At 34.6% G+C, this 20,254-nt stretch overlaps 2 protein-coding genes across 2 annotated transcripts; both read right to left on the bottom strand.

Annotated features, from left to right (window-relative positions):
- Positions 1-458: 458 nt before the first annotated feature.
- LOC143600758 (putative pectinesterase 29) lies at positions 459-2,588 on the bottom strand. Its single transcript, XM_077078353.1, has 5 exons — positions 2,335-2,588; positions 1,657-1,816; positions 1,356-1,568; positions 894-1,141; positions 459-630 (listed from the first exon to the last, which is right to left on the bottom strand). Exons 1-5 carry the CDS (start codon positions 2,586-2,588, stop codon positions 459-461), a joined length of 1,047 nt encoding a protein of 348 aa, XP_076934468.1.
- Positions 2,589-5,339: 2,751 nt separating this feature from the next.
- Positions 5,340-12,695, bottom strand: LOC143600766 (26S proteasome non-ATPase regulatory subunit 1 homolog A-like). Its single transcript, XM_077078358.1, has 13 exons — positions 12,553-12,695; positions 11,901-11,964; positions 11,630-11,735; positions 11,355-11,466; positions 10,599-10,767; positions 10,037-10,485; positions 9,610-9,745; positions 9,261-9,506; positions 8,352-8,572; positions 8,013-8,271; positions 7,222-7,454; positions 6,104-6,605; positions 5,340-5,687 (listed from the first exon to the last, which is right to left on the bottom strand). The coding sequence occupies exons 1-13, from the start codon at positions 12,693-12,695 to the stop codon at positions 5,361-5,363; spliced, it is 2,967 nt and encodes a 988-aa protein (XP_076934473.1). The 3' UTR covers positions 5,340-5,360.
- Between the last annotated feature and the right edge of the window lie 7,559 nt (positions 12,696-20,254).

Genomic DNA, 20,254 nt, shown 5'->3' with positions numbered 1-20,254 from the left:
ACGCATATAGAATGATGCATAGAAGTCAAGGGCGGACCTACCCTTATAGAACAGTGGTCGGTGGTCCCCTATAAAAAAATATTTTTTAGTACTATTATAATATAAAATTCCTGATCAACTCCTTAATAATATACATAAAAATACTCAACTGAAAAAAAAAAAAAAAGCTTCCAACCCTCAAAAAGTTAAAAGTTGATTAGATGGCAGTTGAACATACTCATCTTTTAGATAACTTGCAACTAGAAATTTGTCAAATCATAGCATTTCAGTTCAAACTTCGAACACCATTTACAACCGAAATCATTGTGTTAACAAACAGATGATCGAAGACAAGGATCGATACCATCTAACAATCGTTTTAAATCGTTTTAAAGTTACAATCAAAACTACAAATCTAACAATTTCCAAAAGACATTTCAAAACAATAGAAAAAACAGATCAAAACAGTTAAAAAGAGTTCAAGGCAACATATTGAAAGCTTGCTTTTTCATCCAACCTTCATCATCGACGTACGACATGCTCGTTAATTGTCGTATCTCCTCCTTGCTTAGCTTGCTTTCCCAATATACTCTTTGTGACGTCCCCGATCCATCGCCCCTACATTCATCCTCAGCAAACACCAAATCTTTCCTGTTTCAATCAACCCAAAATCTTTTAAAAAAATAAATACATGTGATTATATGGCTAGACTAGTTATGTGACGGGTCAAAACAGGTCATTTTATTATAAAAGACACGTCATGTGGGGCTAACCATGTCTACATTTATTTTAAACTTACACATAAACAATGTATTGAATAAGATTATCACTCAAATGAAATCTTTATATTAAAATTAAAGAAAAATATATGGTTTTTGATTAAACCGGATAAATAAGAGAGAATAAGATCATACATTGAGGAGCCAATGAAGTCACCATCAAGCCATCCTTGAGGAACCACAATGTTCGATAAACTCGAGTTATAGAATAGAACCTTAGCAAACCCACGCCACGGTCTTCCCAAATAGGTTGTGCCGTTACCAACCACATTGCAATCTTTGAACACAAAACCATTGTTATCACTAGCAGAATCCCTTGATTGGGCGGTGATAAAACCCGGTTGGGGACTCAAGAATCCCGCGATCACAGAAATAGTACACCTCTAAAAAATATATAAAATAAATTAAAAATCAGTTCTACAATTAAAATGACATACTACAAAAAAAACACCATAAAATGTATTTTGACAAACAATTATTCACTTGTGACACCTGTATATAAGAAAAAAAAAAGTTTAAGCTAAACGTACCATATACAATAATATTTGACAAAAAATAATAATGATGTTGGTACATTAATGATTAATCAATAATCACCTCATATATAGACCGACCGGAGCCCATGATGAAGTCAACCGCGCCTCGTATCGAACACAACTTAAAGTAATGTCTACCCGAATCATCCCACACCGTATCTTGAACACCCATGAAACCACAACGGTAAAAGGCAGATTTGTCACCGGAGATCTTTGCCGCCACCGCGGGCATGATGGGATTGCCGTTACGTCCCAAAGGGTAGTTGTATTTATTCTTATAAAACAACATTAATTAGTTAATTAATGTAATGTAACGAAATTAATTATTAAGTAACAGTATTACAAGGGTGATGTGTACGTACAACAAAAGTGATACTCTTGACGACCACCTCGTCAGCTTCAGAAATAAATGTGGCGTCGGTTTCAATGGATTTATGAGAACCCCAAACAACATATGTTTTTCTTTTACCTCCTCCTTTTAGATAAATCATCGGTTTATTATGTGGGATTTTAACCTGTTCACTGCATGCACAAATAACTTTTAATAAAAAAAATCATAAAATAATAGATAAAAATAAAATATTTAAGGAAAATCAATAAAAATAATATTGTAACTTGTAAATGAAGTGCAATAATCAGTCTTAACTCTTAAAGCTAACACAAACAAAAAACATTTAAAAATCTAACATGAATCTAAATTGTCACAACTTTATACAGCAATATTGAAGTGTAAAACATTTTAAAAGAAATAATTTTGTAAAAACTTTAAAAGCATAGTGTTAATCCATAACAAACAATAAATAAATAAAATTAAGATGAAACCATAAAAAACAACATTGAAGATGAAGAATAAAAGAAACATACTTCTTGTCAAACATAAATATCATAATTAAATCAAAGTTACACACAAGAAATAATTTTGTAAAACCTTTAAAAACTTACATTTAATCCATACAAAAAAAAGAGATATATAAATATAATTTAGATGAATCCATAAAAAATAATATTAAGATTAAAGATGAAGAATAAAAGAAGTATACTTGTAAACGCCAGTTTTGACATAAACACATATCCATTGCATATTATCAAAAGGTATGGCATCAATAGCTGACTGAATGGTGGTAAAGTTTCCCTGGCCAGATTGATCAACAACGATTGTTTGATACTTCGCCGCTGTCCTTGCCGCCGCCGCTTCAACACTGGCCCAAGACGGCTGTCTTCTTCCACCACCTTCTGATCTTGTCAAACAGATAAACAACACAAGAACAACTAGAAATCTTTCAAGAACTCCCATTTTTTTTGGAGTTAAATTTTTGATAAAAAAAAACTCCAAAGAGATTTGTTTGGAGAAGAAGAATAATATTGGTGATGTGGGAATGTATGAATGTTAAGAAACTTGAAAGGTTTTTATAAATGTTAAGTGAATAAAAACGATTACTTACTAGTTTTAAAATGATTTAATGAAGATTTTTTTACGCCGGGACATTTTATATTCCTGTAAATAATTTTTTTCTTAAAATGGAGAATTTTTATTTTTATTGTCATTCATAGCTTTAATTAACTCTGAATATCTATTTTTGCATCACTAATTAATACTTCTAGTATATGGTTTTGTATTTATATATTCATTGATATTATAAAAAACTGAATAATATATGTTTCAATTTATGTGAGGTGTGTTCACTAACCGATGAATTCATCGGTTATTCACTTATCCCTCGATCGTTTGAAAGGTTTGTAGGAAATCATGTGTTGATTAATTTCCCCTCTATTAATCTCTAACGACTGGTAGATGATTAGTTTTTTTTTAGTGAAAGTTTCGTTGGAAGAGTTTTCATGGTAGCGTTTATTTTGGCGTAATATTAAATAATTTATGTATAACAAAAAGCTTATATTATTTTCACTAACATGAAGCACGTTGCACAAAGTAACATTTAAATTTGTGTCAATTGAACTTCATTTTTTTTTCAACACCAAAAGTATAATTCAAACATAAAAATATTATTTTCACTGGATACTTCTACAAATATGGTAAATGTAGGTTTCAGAGGAATTATTATTTTCAGTTACCTAACAAAAAAAAGAAAATAGAATAATTTCTAAATATGGAAGTCTTTTGGTTTTTGACTGTCAGTGCGTGTTTCTAGTTTTAGGTAAATAAGGAAAAAACGATATTACAATAATCACCGAGAATAACTATGTTTGCATATTTGTATTTTGTTTACCTATCTAGTTAGAATTTTTCCTCTGTAATCATCAAAACATAAATATATCTTACTTATTTGTTTTATTTTTGTTGTTTAAAAAAACTAGGTTATATTTATATGATAAACTAGGTTAGGTACCCATGTCTTACATGGGTTTGACAACTTAAATTCTATAACTGATAACTTTTAATAAATAAAGTTCAATAATATATTAAACAAGTATGAAGTTAAATTACAACTACTGTTCACAATCTTAAAAATAAATCATAAATCTCTAAACACTTCTTTCGATACAACATTAAACGATACACTAAAAATATAGTAACAACTAAAGTAAAATAGACTTACGAGAGCATAAACGGTACAATCGGAACAATACAAACCATTCATCACTAGAAGAAAGCTTTCGATCAGTCGAAGAATGTGCAATAAAAGAGAATCAATAAGGTTTTGATCGGCAATATATGGATAGAAATAAAGAGATTACGGTTGCGGGGGAGAAAAGGCAGGTTGGGTTGAGTTAAAGATCCACGTGTTTTTAACAGTGACCCTTTAAGTAAGTTTTAGGAGCTAAAATGTTTCATATATATGTAAATGTTTTCTTATATATATATATATATATATATATATAATTTATATTAGACAAGTTAAATAATGAAAATGTTCAGTTTATAAAAATGTTTATAAACAAACCTAACGTTTTTTTAGATAAAATACGTTTTGTAAAAGCAATTAGAAAAATCATTAAATAAAAAGTATATATTAATGTATAATTGATAGGAGAGAGAGGTGGAAAAAAAATGTAAGAATGCATAAGAGAATGACATGTGACAAGAGAAAACTTTTATTTATTATATAGTATAAAAGTATAGATATAGATGTCTTGCAATATGTAAATTTGAATCATTCTTTTTTTTTCATTAACGTGTGATAATTTTATGAGCTAACTGTTTGTTTCACATATTTACTTCATTTGAGTGAAAAATGGGTTATGTACATTCAAAAACATTTCCAATGACAAATAAAGAAAAGATGGACTGCATTATATGACATGGAATTGACGAATAAATATTTAAGAGAGAGGAGAAAGAGAGAGAAATGGTTTTCGTTAAGTTATAAAAACATTAATATGTTTCAGAAAAGAAAACTTAATCATAGCTTATTTTACACCATAAGAGAAGCAAGAACCTTAATCATAGCTTATTTTACACCATGAAAGAAGCTGTAATTGTAAATCGTGTGATTTAGGATTATGGAGATATAAATGGTAAAATCATTACACATTTTTATACATGAAATATTATTATTGGAAAAATCAGCTTACTCGATATTGATTTTGTTTCAGTTTATATAATAGAAAAAAAAAACTAGTTTCCTATTGACTAAATCAACGACGAGGATGTTTTAAAACCACCAATATTTAAATCAAAATAAATTATTATTTTATAATCAATGAAATTTACCTTCATAAATTTTATAACTAAAACTTCTATGCTAAGTTTAATTTTTTAACAATCTTTCAGTCATTGGTTGATCGCATAACTTTATAAATAATATGATACAAGAAACATTGATTTGAGTTTTGAAGTCGTTTCAATCTAACGTTGATTTCAAAAACAACGAATCTTAAATACGAAACGGACATTATAAGAAACACACTCACATAGCAACCAAAAAAGTGATTAAAGAAAGGCTTAACATGAAATGTAGAGTTAAAAAAGTAACTAAACAAACACATGATCTGTCATGAAAAAACCATAAATTGGAAAATAACTACACGTGACTCGGTTATAATGTTTTCCAACTCACCAGATGCAACTGAGTCGACTCAGATCATATCAAACTGACTAGAACAGTGATCATGAGCTGTATTCAAAAAGCTGGGGTGGTTGAGGCTCATCATCTACAGCCATGGCTGCAGTAGACCCTGTTTGTGCAGGATCGGTTGCACCTGTGGCGGTTGATGTGGGTGCATCGGTTAGAGCCAAAACTTCTGGTTCGGTCGGGCGAAGGTCTTTCAAGAGAACAAAACCAGATGCAGCTGGTTTTACTGGTGCGTATCTGCTGTCTTCTAGAAACTTGATGAACTTCTCTTGTGCGGGGACCACTCTTGCGGGGTTGGTTAGAATCTCGAATGTTGGTTCGGGTTCAGCCTTTTTCTCTTTCTCGGTCGCAGGGCTATCCACCTGTCAGATGCATTGTAAAAGATTTTACATTTTGTTCAGGAACAGAATTTTGACCACTTGGAATCGGTTGACTGGTCAAATGGAATGAGCAAGATTTTGATCAAGTTGAACACACCAGGCGAGTCAAGTGAGTTAAGCGACAAAAAGGTCCTATTTGAATGTTTTCAACCCCCTAGACCGATTTAATCATATGAGATATTACTTACTATAATATAGGTTTTGTAGAAATTTTTAAAATAACAATTAAAAGCCAAACACAAAAAAATGGTGAGGTCAACCAACCCAACCTGTTTTCAGCCTATTTAAAAAAATACCTTTCGATCATACCAGGTACCCGTTTGACCCTTGCTAAATAATTTTAAAAAAATAACTTTTTGGCCCGACCAATTTTGACCCTTGGACCCAAAAATCCATACCTGCATTGAGTCAGCATCCTTTTCTTTCCCTTTGGCAGAACTTGATGAGTCAGCTGCAGCAGACAACTTTTCAGCATTAGCTTTTTCAGCTTCCTTCTTGGTAGCCCTAGCTTTGGCTCTTGCTGACGTGGATAAAACAGCTGTGGGGAGTTTTACAGCTGATGCGGCGGCGGGGACAGTTGTTGGTCGAGGGTACTCGAACAAAGACGGTTTTGCATGTGATAAAAATTCAAACTTTGGTACTTTCAAGTCATAGTTGAGTCCAATTAAAGCTGTAGGAGAGAAAGCTAAACTAATGAAGTATATGAGTGGGTACCAGTACCAAAACTGACTGAAAACCGCAAGTCCAATAACTGCAGTCATTTTGTCATGTTTGGTTTTAGAAAGTAATTTAATGGTAACGTTTCTTCCACCAGCATCAAGAATTCCAGACGCCAAAATAGCTCCCATCTTGCTCATTGTGTCTTCATGTTTATCGAGAATGATCTTTTCCAACTGTCGTCTGTTGAAAATTTAGAGCATGTGCCGAAAAGAATACATTCAGAAGGTTATAAATGGTTGCTCAAAGTTGTATAAAACAAAAAAGAAACAATAAAAAAAGACTTTATAAGATTGAGAACTTGCAGGTTGACCTATGTTGACAACTACCAAAAGATACTTCGTTACCAAAGTGTATTTCATTATGCATAAACCTACTATATTATTTCAAATCTAGCACTATATTAAATAAACTGAGATGATTTCTGAAATCATACTGAATTAAAACGTTAACTCAGGTCTATTTATGTCATTAACTTTTTTATGCATTCCAAAATGTTTTAACTAAGTGTCATTTTCATCCACAAAAACTAGCTAGAAAATGTACTTTTGTACTAGTCTTACTTAAAGTTTTAAAAAGCTTTATTTCGTTTACTTTTATTATTATTAGCTTTTGATCAAAATAATGATTAAAGTAGCAACTACATTATTCATTTTTTCATACAGATGTGTAATCCAAAAAATTTATAAAACAAAAGCATTATAAGAAAAGAGTTTTAGGCAAACCCCGCCTGTTTTGAAAGCCCATTTGACACCTCCAATAAAAAACAATGCAGACTTGTATGTTGAGAAAAGAATACCTGAAGGCGCCAACACGAGAGTCACTAGCTTCACTGGTTTGGATCATGACCATGGCCATTGCAATTAAGGCACCTTGACGAACAAAATCAGTTACATCGGATGTCAGAGGTTCTAACAAAGATATGGCTTCACTTAGCCCAGTACCAGCACATGAAATGCCTACCGCCATGGCAGCACCATACCGCACATGCGGGTTGTAAGACTCAGACAGTAGGGCCACCGTTTTTGGTGTCTGCAATAAACATGAAATAATTATCATATTTAGAAGGTATCCAAGTGTATAACTAATCTGTATAAAAATAGAGCTCATGTGTTACCCTACTATACAGTGGCCCTGCTATAATAATCAATATACAATAAGTTTTCCTTGTTCAAGTTCGTATCAGAGCCGAACATATAAAAAGAAAATTTGAAAGTAAGCTTACAGGAGAACCAAAATTGTATTATGAACGCATAAAACCTCATAATAATTATAATAAACAGCTAGAATATTATTGGCAACCAACTTTAAATTAAGCACGAGATAAAAACCAACTTGCACTCCAAAATCAATTTAGAAACCAAGCTAGATTTTATTTACTGATTGTATCAAATGATCTACTGAAATCAACAGGTCAGAAGGTCACATTTATTTCCAAAAAGTACAGTCTAGGCAGAAAGTGATTATAGTCAACCCAAACCATACTTAAAATTTACCCATTCTGCCACCTCTACTACATATGTTTGAACCACTATTAACAAAAAGAAACAACAATAAAAATAACTAGAGACTGAAGAAAACAGTTCAAACCTGTTCTGGGTCATTGTAGAGAACAAATCCAAGGGCCAAAACAGCAGTCCGTCTGACATCATCACTGACATCAGACACAGCAAAGTGAAGTAATTGGCGAATAGCCTTGTTATTTCCAGTTCCTCTGTATGCCAATGCTAATGCATACATCCCCCCATAACGTAGGATGGCATCTTGATCCAGAGTCATCTGTTCAATTAGAGTGTCTGCTTCTTCTTCTCTTCCATAAACCGTGAGTGCAATACCCAATGCTAACCCCCTACAAAACAAAATTCTGTATCATTAACAATTTAAAAAACCATAATAACAAAAAGGTTTAAGGATGTTTATTTAATTTACCTTATAATTTTTTCATGTTGTGTTTCGTGAGCATACTGCAGCATATCTGTGGCATTCTTACTTCCGGTCCCCACCATTAATAAGCCAATGCTAATGCCTGCAGCTTCACCTGCAACAGCACTGTCAGTGAAGAGGACAGTTTTTATCTCTTCATATATATCATTATCAGCAGTCCCTAAAGCTGCCAAGCCAAGACCTAAGCAAGCACCGTGTTGAACCACCTGAACCAAACAATATAGAGAATAAACATAAAGGATGTAAATACGGGATCATTTGATAATCTGAATGTGATTAAGAAACATGAAAATCAAACACGTAATACTGTGAATCGAAGTTACAAAATTAGTAAAATAGTTGGTTTCTCACAATATTAGTAAAATAGTTACAAAATCAATTTTAGGTAGAGAACTGGATGAACCACATACTCCACCCTCTCACTCATATTATATCGGACCATGCGTGGGTACAAGTGTTTATTCAGTTCGTATAGTTCTCTACTTAAAAACTGGTTTATCTACAAACACATACCTACATGCATGTAGATACATGCATATAAATTATATACACACATAAACAAACATGGATATATAATACATGTGTGTGCACGCCCGCGTATGTGTAGTGTCTTATGAGAAGCTAAATATTCATGAGATGATGAGAAGCAAATTGATACATATTAAAGTGCATTAACAAAATTATGAACGAAGTTCAAAATTTATGGATTGCTTTTCTTCTCATGAACATTTAAGTCCACATTTAATCCTACTTATACATATATACTCACACACACATATTGATGAGATACGGTACATGTAAACAGCTTCTTATCCAAAAAAGTAGATTTTTGTGCCTGAATATACATGTGTGTGTGAAGAAGTTTATGATTTAAAAAGGTTATTAGACAATTACCTCCACATCGGTATTGCTTAAGCTCTCCCTTAAGAACTGTTTGATGCCTTCTCCATGGTTTGCATGAATTAAACCCAAAGCATAGAGGGCCCCACCTTCAGAATAAGGACTACCACCCCCGGACCCACTTTGAGGAAGGTAAGGAGCCATGAGTGATCTTCCTTGCTGAAGATGGCCACCATGAATAACACCTAGCCCAGCTGTTGCACTGAATTTAGCCCAGTTTGTGGCTCTGCTCAGCCAATCCTAAAATCATATGCAAAGTACAAGATAATGATAAGATTTAGATTTGGTAAAAAGACTTAGCAATAGGAGAGAAAAAATATAGTATAACAAAAAGCATATATACCAGATTCTCCCTTAAAAATGTGTCCACAGTTGTTCCAGCATGCATAAGGGCGTTAGCATATATTGTTGCACTGTGGCAAACGCTGTTTCTCATCTCGATTGATTGCTTTATTGTCTTGAGAATAAGTAGATCCGACCTATAAAAGACAGAATATTATAAGAATCTTACAGCAACTAGCAATAAAGACCAAACAAAAGAGACAAGAAAACAGTTCAAAACTTCATAATTCAAACAGTTCCAAAGTCCTATTATGACTGCAGGTTTTAAAATAACATGATCTTCGGAACTGGGCAAAAAAGTATTTCAGGGTCAAGTGGTCAATAAAGCCCATACTGAAAAATAATCCCATATGCCATGCTGTTCGACCTGCACATTTTGCCACCTTTAGAAAAAAAAGGTCTAGACACAAAATGAAAAGTTTGCTCACTTGTTATGGCTGTATAAAAACTGGAGCTTCAACTGAATAGGAGTTTCACCCGACAAAATTCCCTTCATTTTAGTCAACCTCTCAGCATAGGTCACTTCAGCCGGGTCAGATTCAGGCCCTGTAGCAATAAGTGGTTGGGTTTCATCAGCCATTTGAGTGTCCTCTGATGCAGAAGGATTTGGCTCCGTGACAGCTGGCACTTCAGGTTTCAACTTGGGACTTGACAACTTATCTCTGACTTTCGATAGAAAAGCTTGGTGCTCGTTTTCAATCAAGTCAAAAGCAATTTGAAATGCCATCAGTGCATCATCTTTGTTTTCAGATCTTAAAAGTTTCTCTAATATGCTTGCAACACCGTCAGGTTGATCAAGAAACATAAGACATTGGCAAATGTTTAAGTAATCTGGGGATGCCAAATCTTGATATACCTTGACAAGAAGAATAAGTACCTACCCATTTTCCACACAAGTCAGTAAAGCAAAATCTTGAACATCAAATGTAAGAAAAATTATGCAATATGCGTTAGGTACGTATGATAAGTATAAGATAATAATCATATTACCTCGCGGCGATATTCTCTCCTATTGACAAAAGTATTGGATACGTTCATGCAATATGCCAGAGTTGCGTGAACATTATCACCGTTTATAATTGCTTCTCTGAGTTTATCCAACCTTCGGCATTCAATTGACGTTCCAATTGCTTGTTGATACTTTCCGTCGGTTATACACCTTCAAGATTTATAAAGAAAAGAGAAAAAACAAGAGTATGTTAAACACGTGTGTGTCTAGATTCAGTCCATTTCCCTAATTAGGGTGTAGTATAGTTTAACATCCCTTCAAATTTCAAGTATCATAACCCCCTTTAAAACACTAAAACTCTCACTTCCCAGGATTCCAGAGTAAAACAAAATTAGTTACTTATAACAGTGTCTAACTAGATAAACAAAGAGAGCATTACGTGTTGAGTTGCTTCATAGTTGGTTGGTTCTATTTTATTTATTTTGAAATGACTCTAAGAGTGAAAATAATATTACAAAAGTTCAAAATGGATAAACAAAAACTCAAACTTTTAGAAGGGTATATATGAAATAAATCCTTAGTAGTAAGGAGTAATTTATTCCCTACGCATGAAAAGAGACAAATTATTTGGTGAGATTGCTACTGATATCTAGGGTTTTTAGGAAAGACGATTGACCTACCAAAAATTGGTCAACCACTTTCTTAGGTTATTAATTATTTTGGTTCAACAAACTTGCTTTGTTGTATCAGAGACTATGCAATCCTCAAAATAAAACAAAAGATGAAAGCATACGTACTTATCAAGCATTCTCTCCACGATTGCCTCCAACCTAGGGTCCACATTATCAAGCGCTTCCTTTAATTCTGCTATCTTTGTTTTCATAGCTGCATACTCATCAATAGCTTTTCCTGACCAAAAAAAACATATGAAAAGATCATGGGCGAGGGTCCACAAACAAAAATATATGGTTGGTAACTAACACCAATATAAAGTAGAAGCAAATACGAATATATGATCAAGTAAATGCAATCAACAACATTTAACACAAAACTTCATGTGTGAAGGACTAACCAAGAAGAGTATGAACATAATCAGACTCCTCAGAAACATCAAACAAATTGCCAGCTCCAAGGGCATAAGATAATGAGTCGTTAAGCTCACTCAAGTAATAGAAAACCTGCAAAAAAGAGAGAATGGGCTATTTTCACGTGCCATAATTATAAACAATAAACACACATCCTGCAGACACAATCGGTTCTTTTGATTGGTCTAGCGTTTCCAAAAACCTTTTAATCAGTCACTAAATCTTGTAAAGCAGCCAACTGTCTTTAGAAACATGTACCTTTGAAACTAGTAAAGCAGCCAACTGTCTTTGATCAAACTGTTCGTCTTCATATAAACTCTCGCTGGTTTTAAAAAATTAAAAAAATCCAAAACATATTAGTAAATCCACTGGAGAATACTTCATTAACCGCAAAAGCTCAACAAAGTTACAAAACTATAAAAACAATAGCAATCTACCAAAAATAAGACCATAGAAAATAATACCAACTAGAATGCCAACATACATAAGCAATGTCTTATAATAACAAAGAAAAAAACTTGACAGTAACAACAAAAGAATCAAAATCAGCAACAAAATAATAACAGCAAAAGAAAAAAGCCTAATAATAACAAAATATAAATCAACATATACTTATACCGCCTCGTAATCAGAAATCAGCAAATACGAGCACAAAAATAGCAGCAAACACTTATAAAAAACATCTAGGTGTTTTCATGTTAAGAAGTATTTGTATTTGATCCTGAAACGGAAAATAACAATAACTTTCTACTCAAGCCATACTGGTAAAACGTTTTCAAACAAAGGTACTTGCAGAATTGAGCTCATGTGGTTCAACACACGATACACTTATCTACGGGATCTAATAATTAATTAGTTAACTAGTTCTAGGGCTAAAATAATAAGATAATGAAAAAGAGAGAATTAATACATGACAGTGACGCTGGTAGAGATCTCAGGCCAGAAGTAGTCGACGAAGGCGTTGAGATTGGTGAGAGCGTGAAGCTTCAGAGCCGGTTGCGACTCGATAAGCATCGCCAATAGACCGGCCGCCGAGCTCACCGTTGTCGCCATACTTCAATGCCGATTCGATTCACTGGATCACGGTTAGGTTAGGGTTTGGATTGGATTGATTTTGAATACAAAGAAATAATAATAATTCATTCATTCGCTTTCTTTGGGGAGGGGTAAGCTGTCTGTATATTTACTATTCTTCTCCTTCTATTTTTCTGTTTCTCAATTTTTGCCCCTTATCTTTCTTGATATTACTGAAACGAAGAAAGTGATCATTGTATAAGGTGATAATTAGTTTTGAGTTGGTGAAACACTTGGGTGTTGATGGAGCAATTCCAGACTCGGGAATTGTGATCATAGAGTTGATTAGTTAACATTCATTTGAACTTCTGTAAATAGGTTTGTCATCTATAACTCTTTCAACTATATACTTATTGCATATCTTACGTATATAGTTTCAAGAAAAGTTTACCGAACAAGATTAGCATTGGCACGTTTTAATCAAATAAATATTTAAGAAAACATAGTTACCCCGCCCTCATCCTTTCTAGTTTTCTACGGTTCTCATCCTACTACTTTTGGGTTATAAACGCTACGTGGTTCTCGGTGCTCGATTAATGCTATAATAACCCAAACTTTTGTATTAGATAACAAACGAATAACCATAATTTTAATATAAATATTATTTTAAACTGTAAATGGTATAATTAATAATAATAATAATAACATCAACGGATGAGTGTTTTGAATAAAATATGAAATTTAAGAATTTGAGTTTGAGCAAGTTTACATCTTGTAACATTCCAGCGAAAACTTGAGCAACAAACAACTAACTTATTTAGGAATTTGATCACGCTTATAACTCGTTTAATATATATATACACAAACGCGATAAGACTCCAACATAACAAAACCTTAAATCTCTGTATCTCTCTGCCGTATACACCACCGCCGCCGCCCTGCAACTCGCCGGAGAAACCGCTGGCACCGCAGCCACCGCTACGCGAGTTCGCGCCGACGCTACTAGTAGCCGACAACCGCTGCCACTGCTATCTTTGTTGCCGGAAACCACCACCAGCGCGGTTGGTTGTTTGAAGAAAGCCGCCCTATTCGCCGAAGCCGAAGCTAGCCGCCGAAGCTCTCTGATTAAGCGATACAGCTGCCGGAATCGAGGACTCCTCGCCGTTCCGTCTTTTGTTCATATTCCATTAACTGTTGTCACGCCGCCGCCGTAGCCACCATTGAAGGTAACCCAAGATCGATGCATGCTTGAAGTTTTGTTTCTGTTTGAACAACTGATCCAATAAACGGAAACAAATAGTTTATGTTTTTAGGGAGTTCGTGTGATGTTTTCAAAACAAAACAAACAAATGGAGTTTAGTCCACTGTAGCTAATTTCTATAAAATTGTTCCTACAGCCTGATCATCGAAAATAAAAGTTTTATATTAAATAGTTAAACTTTATATCAAACATGTTATTATTCTCAACGTTCTGAACATAAGCTTTTGTTGTCAATTTATTTATAGATTGGATAAAACTCTATATTGGTATTATTAGCCATAAACTTTGAAACTCGATCAGAAGGTTGTTCAAATAATAAATTAAATCATTGTATAATATAAGCTGTTAATAATTGGTAAAATAATTAATTTAAATAGTGCATCAATACCAAAACATAATCATGAATACCAAAGCAAACTCTAAATTATAACATTATTGTAGGATCACACGACATTTAATCAAGTTTAAGTCTTCTTACAGTTTTTGCTATTCGCTGATAAGGTACGGATTCTGTTTCTTGTTACTTCATAGTACGGTTTCTGTTTTTGTTACTCTTAGTATTAATTATATTCTGTTACTTGGTAGTACGGTTTCTGGTTTCTTTCTCTAATAGTATTAATTATATTCCGTTACTTCGTAGTGCGGCTTTTGTTCTCGTTTACTAATAGTATTGAATCTATTCCGTTACTTTGTAGTACGGATTTTCGTTACGTGTCGGTTATATTTTGAGTTCAGTTATTTTATATAATATATTTTAGTTATATGTTTTTAGTTTTAGTACTCTGTTACCCGAGCATTTCTGACTTGTCGTTGGGGCGTCAACGACATGGCACTTATCGTGACAGTGCGTAATCAAAGTTCACGGCGTCTCTGAAAGTACTCATGTAGTACCTTGGCCACTTAGAGGCGTATAGATCGATCTTAGCTCCGACTCCTGACTCCTGACATGGCACTTATCGTGACAGTGCGTAATCAAAGTTCACGGCGTCTCTGAAAGTACTCATGTAGTACCTTGGCCACTTAGAGGCGTATAGATCGATCTTAGCTCTGACTCCTGACTCCTGACTCCTGACTTCTGTTTGAGATGGAACAATGTGTGCACGCCACCCACACCGTCTCTTTGGTGCATGGACTAGCTAGCTGTGTACCCCTCTGTTTAGGCTCTGGGTGCTTCCGTATTACACGACCTATTTATTTTAACATCATCGTCGTGTATTTTAGTAATTATATTTTGTTTCGCTATATTTCTGGTCCGTTTTGATATGTGTATACGCATTTGGTTAAATTTGAGTATATTCAGATTACGTCCCGATCGTGTATCGGATTATGTTTCGCATTTAATTATAGTTCAGTTAAATGTTACACGTTATATGTTACACGTCACACATTATATGTTACAAGTTATATGTTTCTGGCTCTGGGTGTTTTTGTTATAGTTCTGATATATTTCCGCATGCGTTTGACCATGTTCTGGCCAAGTGTCGGATCATACATCCGAATTTTGTTAAGTATATGTTTCGGTAAAAAGGGTTGGTTTCGAGTTGAATTGAAGTTCGTATATTTATTCTCTTACGTCTGTCCTTACCTATACTATTGTTCTTTCCGTTACTGGGCAATTTTTGGCTCAGCCGTGTTTTCTTGTTTTGTTTTTCTTATTTTGTTTTCAGGTAATCCGGGATTCGGGGAATTTAGTGATGAGAGATAAAAATGAAGTTCAAGCTTCTAAAAGTTAATTCATTTTGTTTAATAATATGACGTAGGTTGCATTAAATTTTGTTGTATTTGGATTGTGGCGTTGATTTGATATCTGTAATAGTAACACGTTAGCCTGTTCCGGGTTGGGGTGTTACAGTTATGGTATCAGAGCTCAGGCTCTTTCCTGTAGAAAACTTATACAATAAATAATTAATCATGTGAGTTAATGGGTAGACGTCGGGTTAGGATTCCTCTTTTCGTTCTCCGCGTATTCCGTAAATCTTTATCTTTCAGCTCATACGCTACCTTACTTCCAGATGCCTCCTAGAAGACGTGTGAATCGCCAAAACGAGAATGATGCTGGAAACGACCCTCCTCTTGCGACCCTTGTTACTAACGCCGTCAATGCAGCTATTGCGGAAATAGTCCCTAACATCATACAACAGTTGCAGCAAAATAATGCCGGTGGCAACAATGCCGGTGGCAACAACGCCGGTGGCAACAACGCCGGTGGCAACAACGCTGGAGGCAACAATCCCCCTGTTGGTATTCATGTCTGGCTTGAGCGTTTTCAAAAGCAAAAGCCAAAATCCTTTAGTACTGCTAGTTCTCCAGTAGAAGCTGAAAACTGGATCGCGCACATCGAGAAACTGTTTGAAGTGCTGGGTGTTGAAGATGTGTTTAAGGTTCGGTTAGCTACTTACAAGCTCGAAGATGACGCTCACAGATGGTGGAAGACACTGAAAGCTGCACGTGGTGGAGACAATTATGCTGCTACACTTCTTTGGAATGAATTCCGTACTTTGTTTTACCAACAGTATTTCACTGATGCTGATCGCAGTGAATATTTGAGAGAATATTCTTCAATTATTCAGGCTAATGATGAGCCCATCGTTGAGTTTAAAAATCGTTTCAGTCGATTGGTTAGTTTTCTTGGCCCAACTGTAGGCACGCAAGAACAACAGACCAACCATTTCAAGTGGGCCATTTGTGACCGAGATAGGAAGTTTATCTTGAACCTCCGTTTTAATGACATAAATGAGATAGTTGATGCGGTTAAGAACCTTGATAATGATAAGAAACACCGCCAGAAGTCTTTTGATGAAAGCCGTAAGCGGCCAAGAGAAAATAATCAGGGTCAATCTTCTGCTCAGGTTGGAACCGAACAGTCCCTTGTACCCCGAGACCGTAGACAGCGTACTGATGGGAATTTCAACAATCAGCCACGAAATGGGGGAAATCAAAATCAGAATCATAGGACCGCACAGAATAATATGCAACAACATCATAACCCCACCAGAGCTCAACCACTTAATCAACAAAACCGAAATACTCCTCTGTGTGGCACGTGTGGGAAACGTCATGGAGGTGCTTGTCGTCGAGCTGAAGGTCGTTGTTTTAGATGCGGAGATGCAGGACACATGATCAGAGACTGCCCTCAGCGGGACCCTAGAGCTAATAATGGAGAAAACGCTAGACCTGCGCAAAAAGATTAGTTCTGGGGAAATTGAAGCCATGAACCGTTTTGATTATCCGTATTTGTTTTCGTTTTAGTACCCTGTATTTCAGTTTATTTGGGTTTGATTTCGTGCGAATTTGGATTTTGTTAAGTTTCACACTCTGTTTATCTGTCATGTTAGAAGACTCTTATGTTTGGTATGTTTGAAGTTTAGCATATTTGGGTCGTGTTTCGTATCATTTATGTCAAGACTTTGACATCATTTTTTTTTAGTATATCAACACGTCATTTTTTTTATATAAGTTTAGTCTTTAAGATGTGTAATGGAAGGACCGTTAGGACACACTCGTAAGGTAAATTGATGATTATGGTCGCGAACGTAACCATGAATTTACAGGTATGTATGTGTGCTACTAAAATCCATTTTGCAGCTTAATGTTCCTCTAATATTTAGATACGACATTGTCTTAAGTTTTCGCTATTATCTGCTAGTGTTACGTGTCTTTTATTATATATTTATTTATTTTTATATCAGTGTAGAAATGCATGTTAATATTCAAAATATGTTTTTGAAAATTTACGTTTTAAGTCTTGATTTTTTTTTTTTTAGTATTCCATTAGTTATCACTTTTTATTTCCACTTATAAGTCACATGTTTCAGTTATCTGTCTTTCGTTTTGGTTATTAGTTACACAATTTAGTCATAGGCTTTAGCTCATCAAAATTTATTTATTTTAGTTATTAGTTATCCACTATGTTATATGTAATTCTGTGTTCAAATGAAATTTTTGATTTCCGTTTATAAGAACTAGTATTATCCGATACAAGTTTTAGGTTACCCATAGTTTCGTTCAATATCATCATGGCAACGAGTCAGCTATTTCAGTTTGGATGGTTTTGATTTCATATGAATTCTGTTTTATATGTCCTAATATTTGTTTCCAAGACTTTGCAATTGTCATGTCTGAATTTATGAAAGTTTTAAGTTTGTTTCGTTTCCGTGATATCCGAAAGTATGTGTCACCGTCTTACAATTTCGAGGACGAAATTTTTTTTTAGGGGAGTATAATTATAATAACCCAAACTTTTGTATTAGATAACAAACGAATAACCATAATTTTAATATAAATATTATTTTAAACTGTAAATGGTATAATTAATAATAATAATAATAACATCAACGGATGAGTGTTTTGAATAAAATATGAAATTTAAGAATTTGAGTTTGAGCAAGTTTACATCTTGTAACATTCCAGCGAAAACTTGAGCAACAAACAACTAACTTATTTAGGAATTTGATCACGCTTATAACTCGTTTAATATATATATACACAAACGCGATAAGACTCCAACATAACAAAACCTTAAATCTCTGTATCTCTCTGCCGTATACACCACCGCCGCCGCCCTGCAACTCGCCGGAGAAACCGCTGGCACCGCAGCCACCGCTACGCGAGTTCGCGCCGACGCTACTAGTAGCCGACAACCGCTGCCACTGCTATCTTTGTTGCCGGAAACCACCACCAGCGCGGTTGGTTGTTTGAAGAAAGCCGCCCTATTCGCCGAAGCCGAAGCTAGCCGCCGAAGCTCTCTAATTAAGCGATACTGCTGTCGGAATCGAGGACTCCTCGCCGTTCCGTCTTTTGTTCATATTCCATTAACTGTTGTCACGCCGCCGCCGTAGCCACCATTGAAGGTAACCCAAGATCGATGCATGCTTGAGGTTTTGTTTCTGTTTGAACAACTGATCCAATAAACGGAAACAAATAGTTTATGTTTTTAGGGAGTTCGTGTGATGTTTTCAAAACAAAACAAACAAATGGAGTTTAGTCCACTGTAGCTAATTTCTATAAAATTGTTCCTACAGCCTGATCATCGAAAATAAAAGTTTTATATTAAATAGTTAAACTTTATATCAAACATGTTATTATTCTCAACGTTCTGAACATAAGCTTTTGTTGTCAATTTATTTATAGATTGGATAAAACTCTATATTGGTATTATTAGCCATAAACTTTGAAACTCGATCAGAAGGTTGTTCAAATAATAAATTAAATCATTGTATAATATAAGCTGTTAATAATTGGTAAAATAATTAATTTAAATAGTGCATCAATACCAAAACATAATCATGAATACCAAAGCAAACTCTAAATTATAACATTATTGTAGGATCACACGACATTTAATCAAGTTTAAGTCTTCTTACAGTTTTTGCTATTCGCTGATAAGGTACGGATTCTGTTTCTTGTTACTTCATAGTACGGTTTCTGTTTTTGTTACTCTTAGTATTAATTATATTCTGTTACTTGGTAGTACGGTTTCTGGTTTCTTTCTCTAATAGTATTAATTATATTCCGTTACTTCGTAGTGCGGCTTTTGTTCTCGTTTACTAATAGTATTGAATCTATTCCGTTACTTTGTAGTACGGATTTTCGTTACGTGTCGGTTATATTTTGAGTTCAGTTATTTTATATAATATATTTTAGTTATATGTTTTTAGTTTTAGTACTCTGTTACCCGAGCATTTCTGACTTGTCGTTGGGGCGTCAACGACATGGCACTTATCGTGACAGTGCGTAATCAAAGTTCACGGCGTCTCTGAAAGTACTCATGTAGTACCTTGGCCACTTAGAGGCGTATAGATCGATCTTAGCTCCGACTCCTGACTCCTGACATGGCACTTATCGTGACAGTGCGTAATCAAAGTTCACGGCGTCTCTGAAAGTACTCATGTAGTACCTTGGCCACTTAGAGGCGTATAGATCGATCTTAGCTCTGACTCCTGACTCCTGACTCCTGACTTCTGTTTGAGATGGAACAATGTGTGCACGCCACCCACACCGTCTCTTTGGTGCATGGACTAGCTAGCTGTGTACCCCTCTGTTTAGGCTCTGGGTGCTTCCGTATTACACGACCTATTTATTTTAACATCATCGTCGTGTATTTTAGTAATTATATTTTGTTTCGCTATATTTCTGGTCCGTTTTGATATGTGTATACGCATTTGGTTAAATTTGAGTATATTCAGATTACGTCCCGATCGTGTATCGGATTATGTTTCGCATTTAATTATAGTTCAGTTAAATGTTACACGTTATATGTTACACGTCACACATTATATGTTACAAGTTATATGTTTCTGGCTCTGGGTGTTTTTGTTATAGTTCTGATATATTTCCG

The sequence above is a fragment of the Bidens hawaiensis genome, unplaced genomic scaffold (genome assembly GCF_021521415.1).
Source record: "Bidens hawaiensis isolate Kalapana, Puna unplaced genomic scaffold, B.hawaiensis_p1.1 tig00054870_1, whole genome shotgun sequence".
Taxonomy (NCBI): domain Eukaryota; kingdom Viridiplantae; phylum Streptophyta; class Magnoliopsida; order Asterales; family Asteraceae; genus Bidens; species Bidens hawaiensis.
The sequence above is the reverse complement of the archived record's forward strand: the minus strand, read 5'-3'. Positions and strand labels throughout refer to the sequence as shown.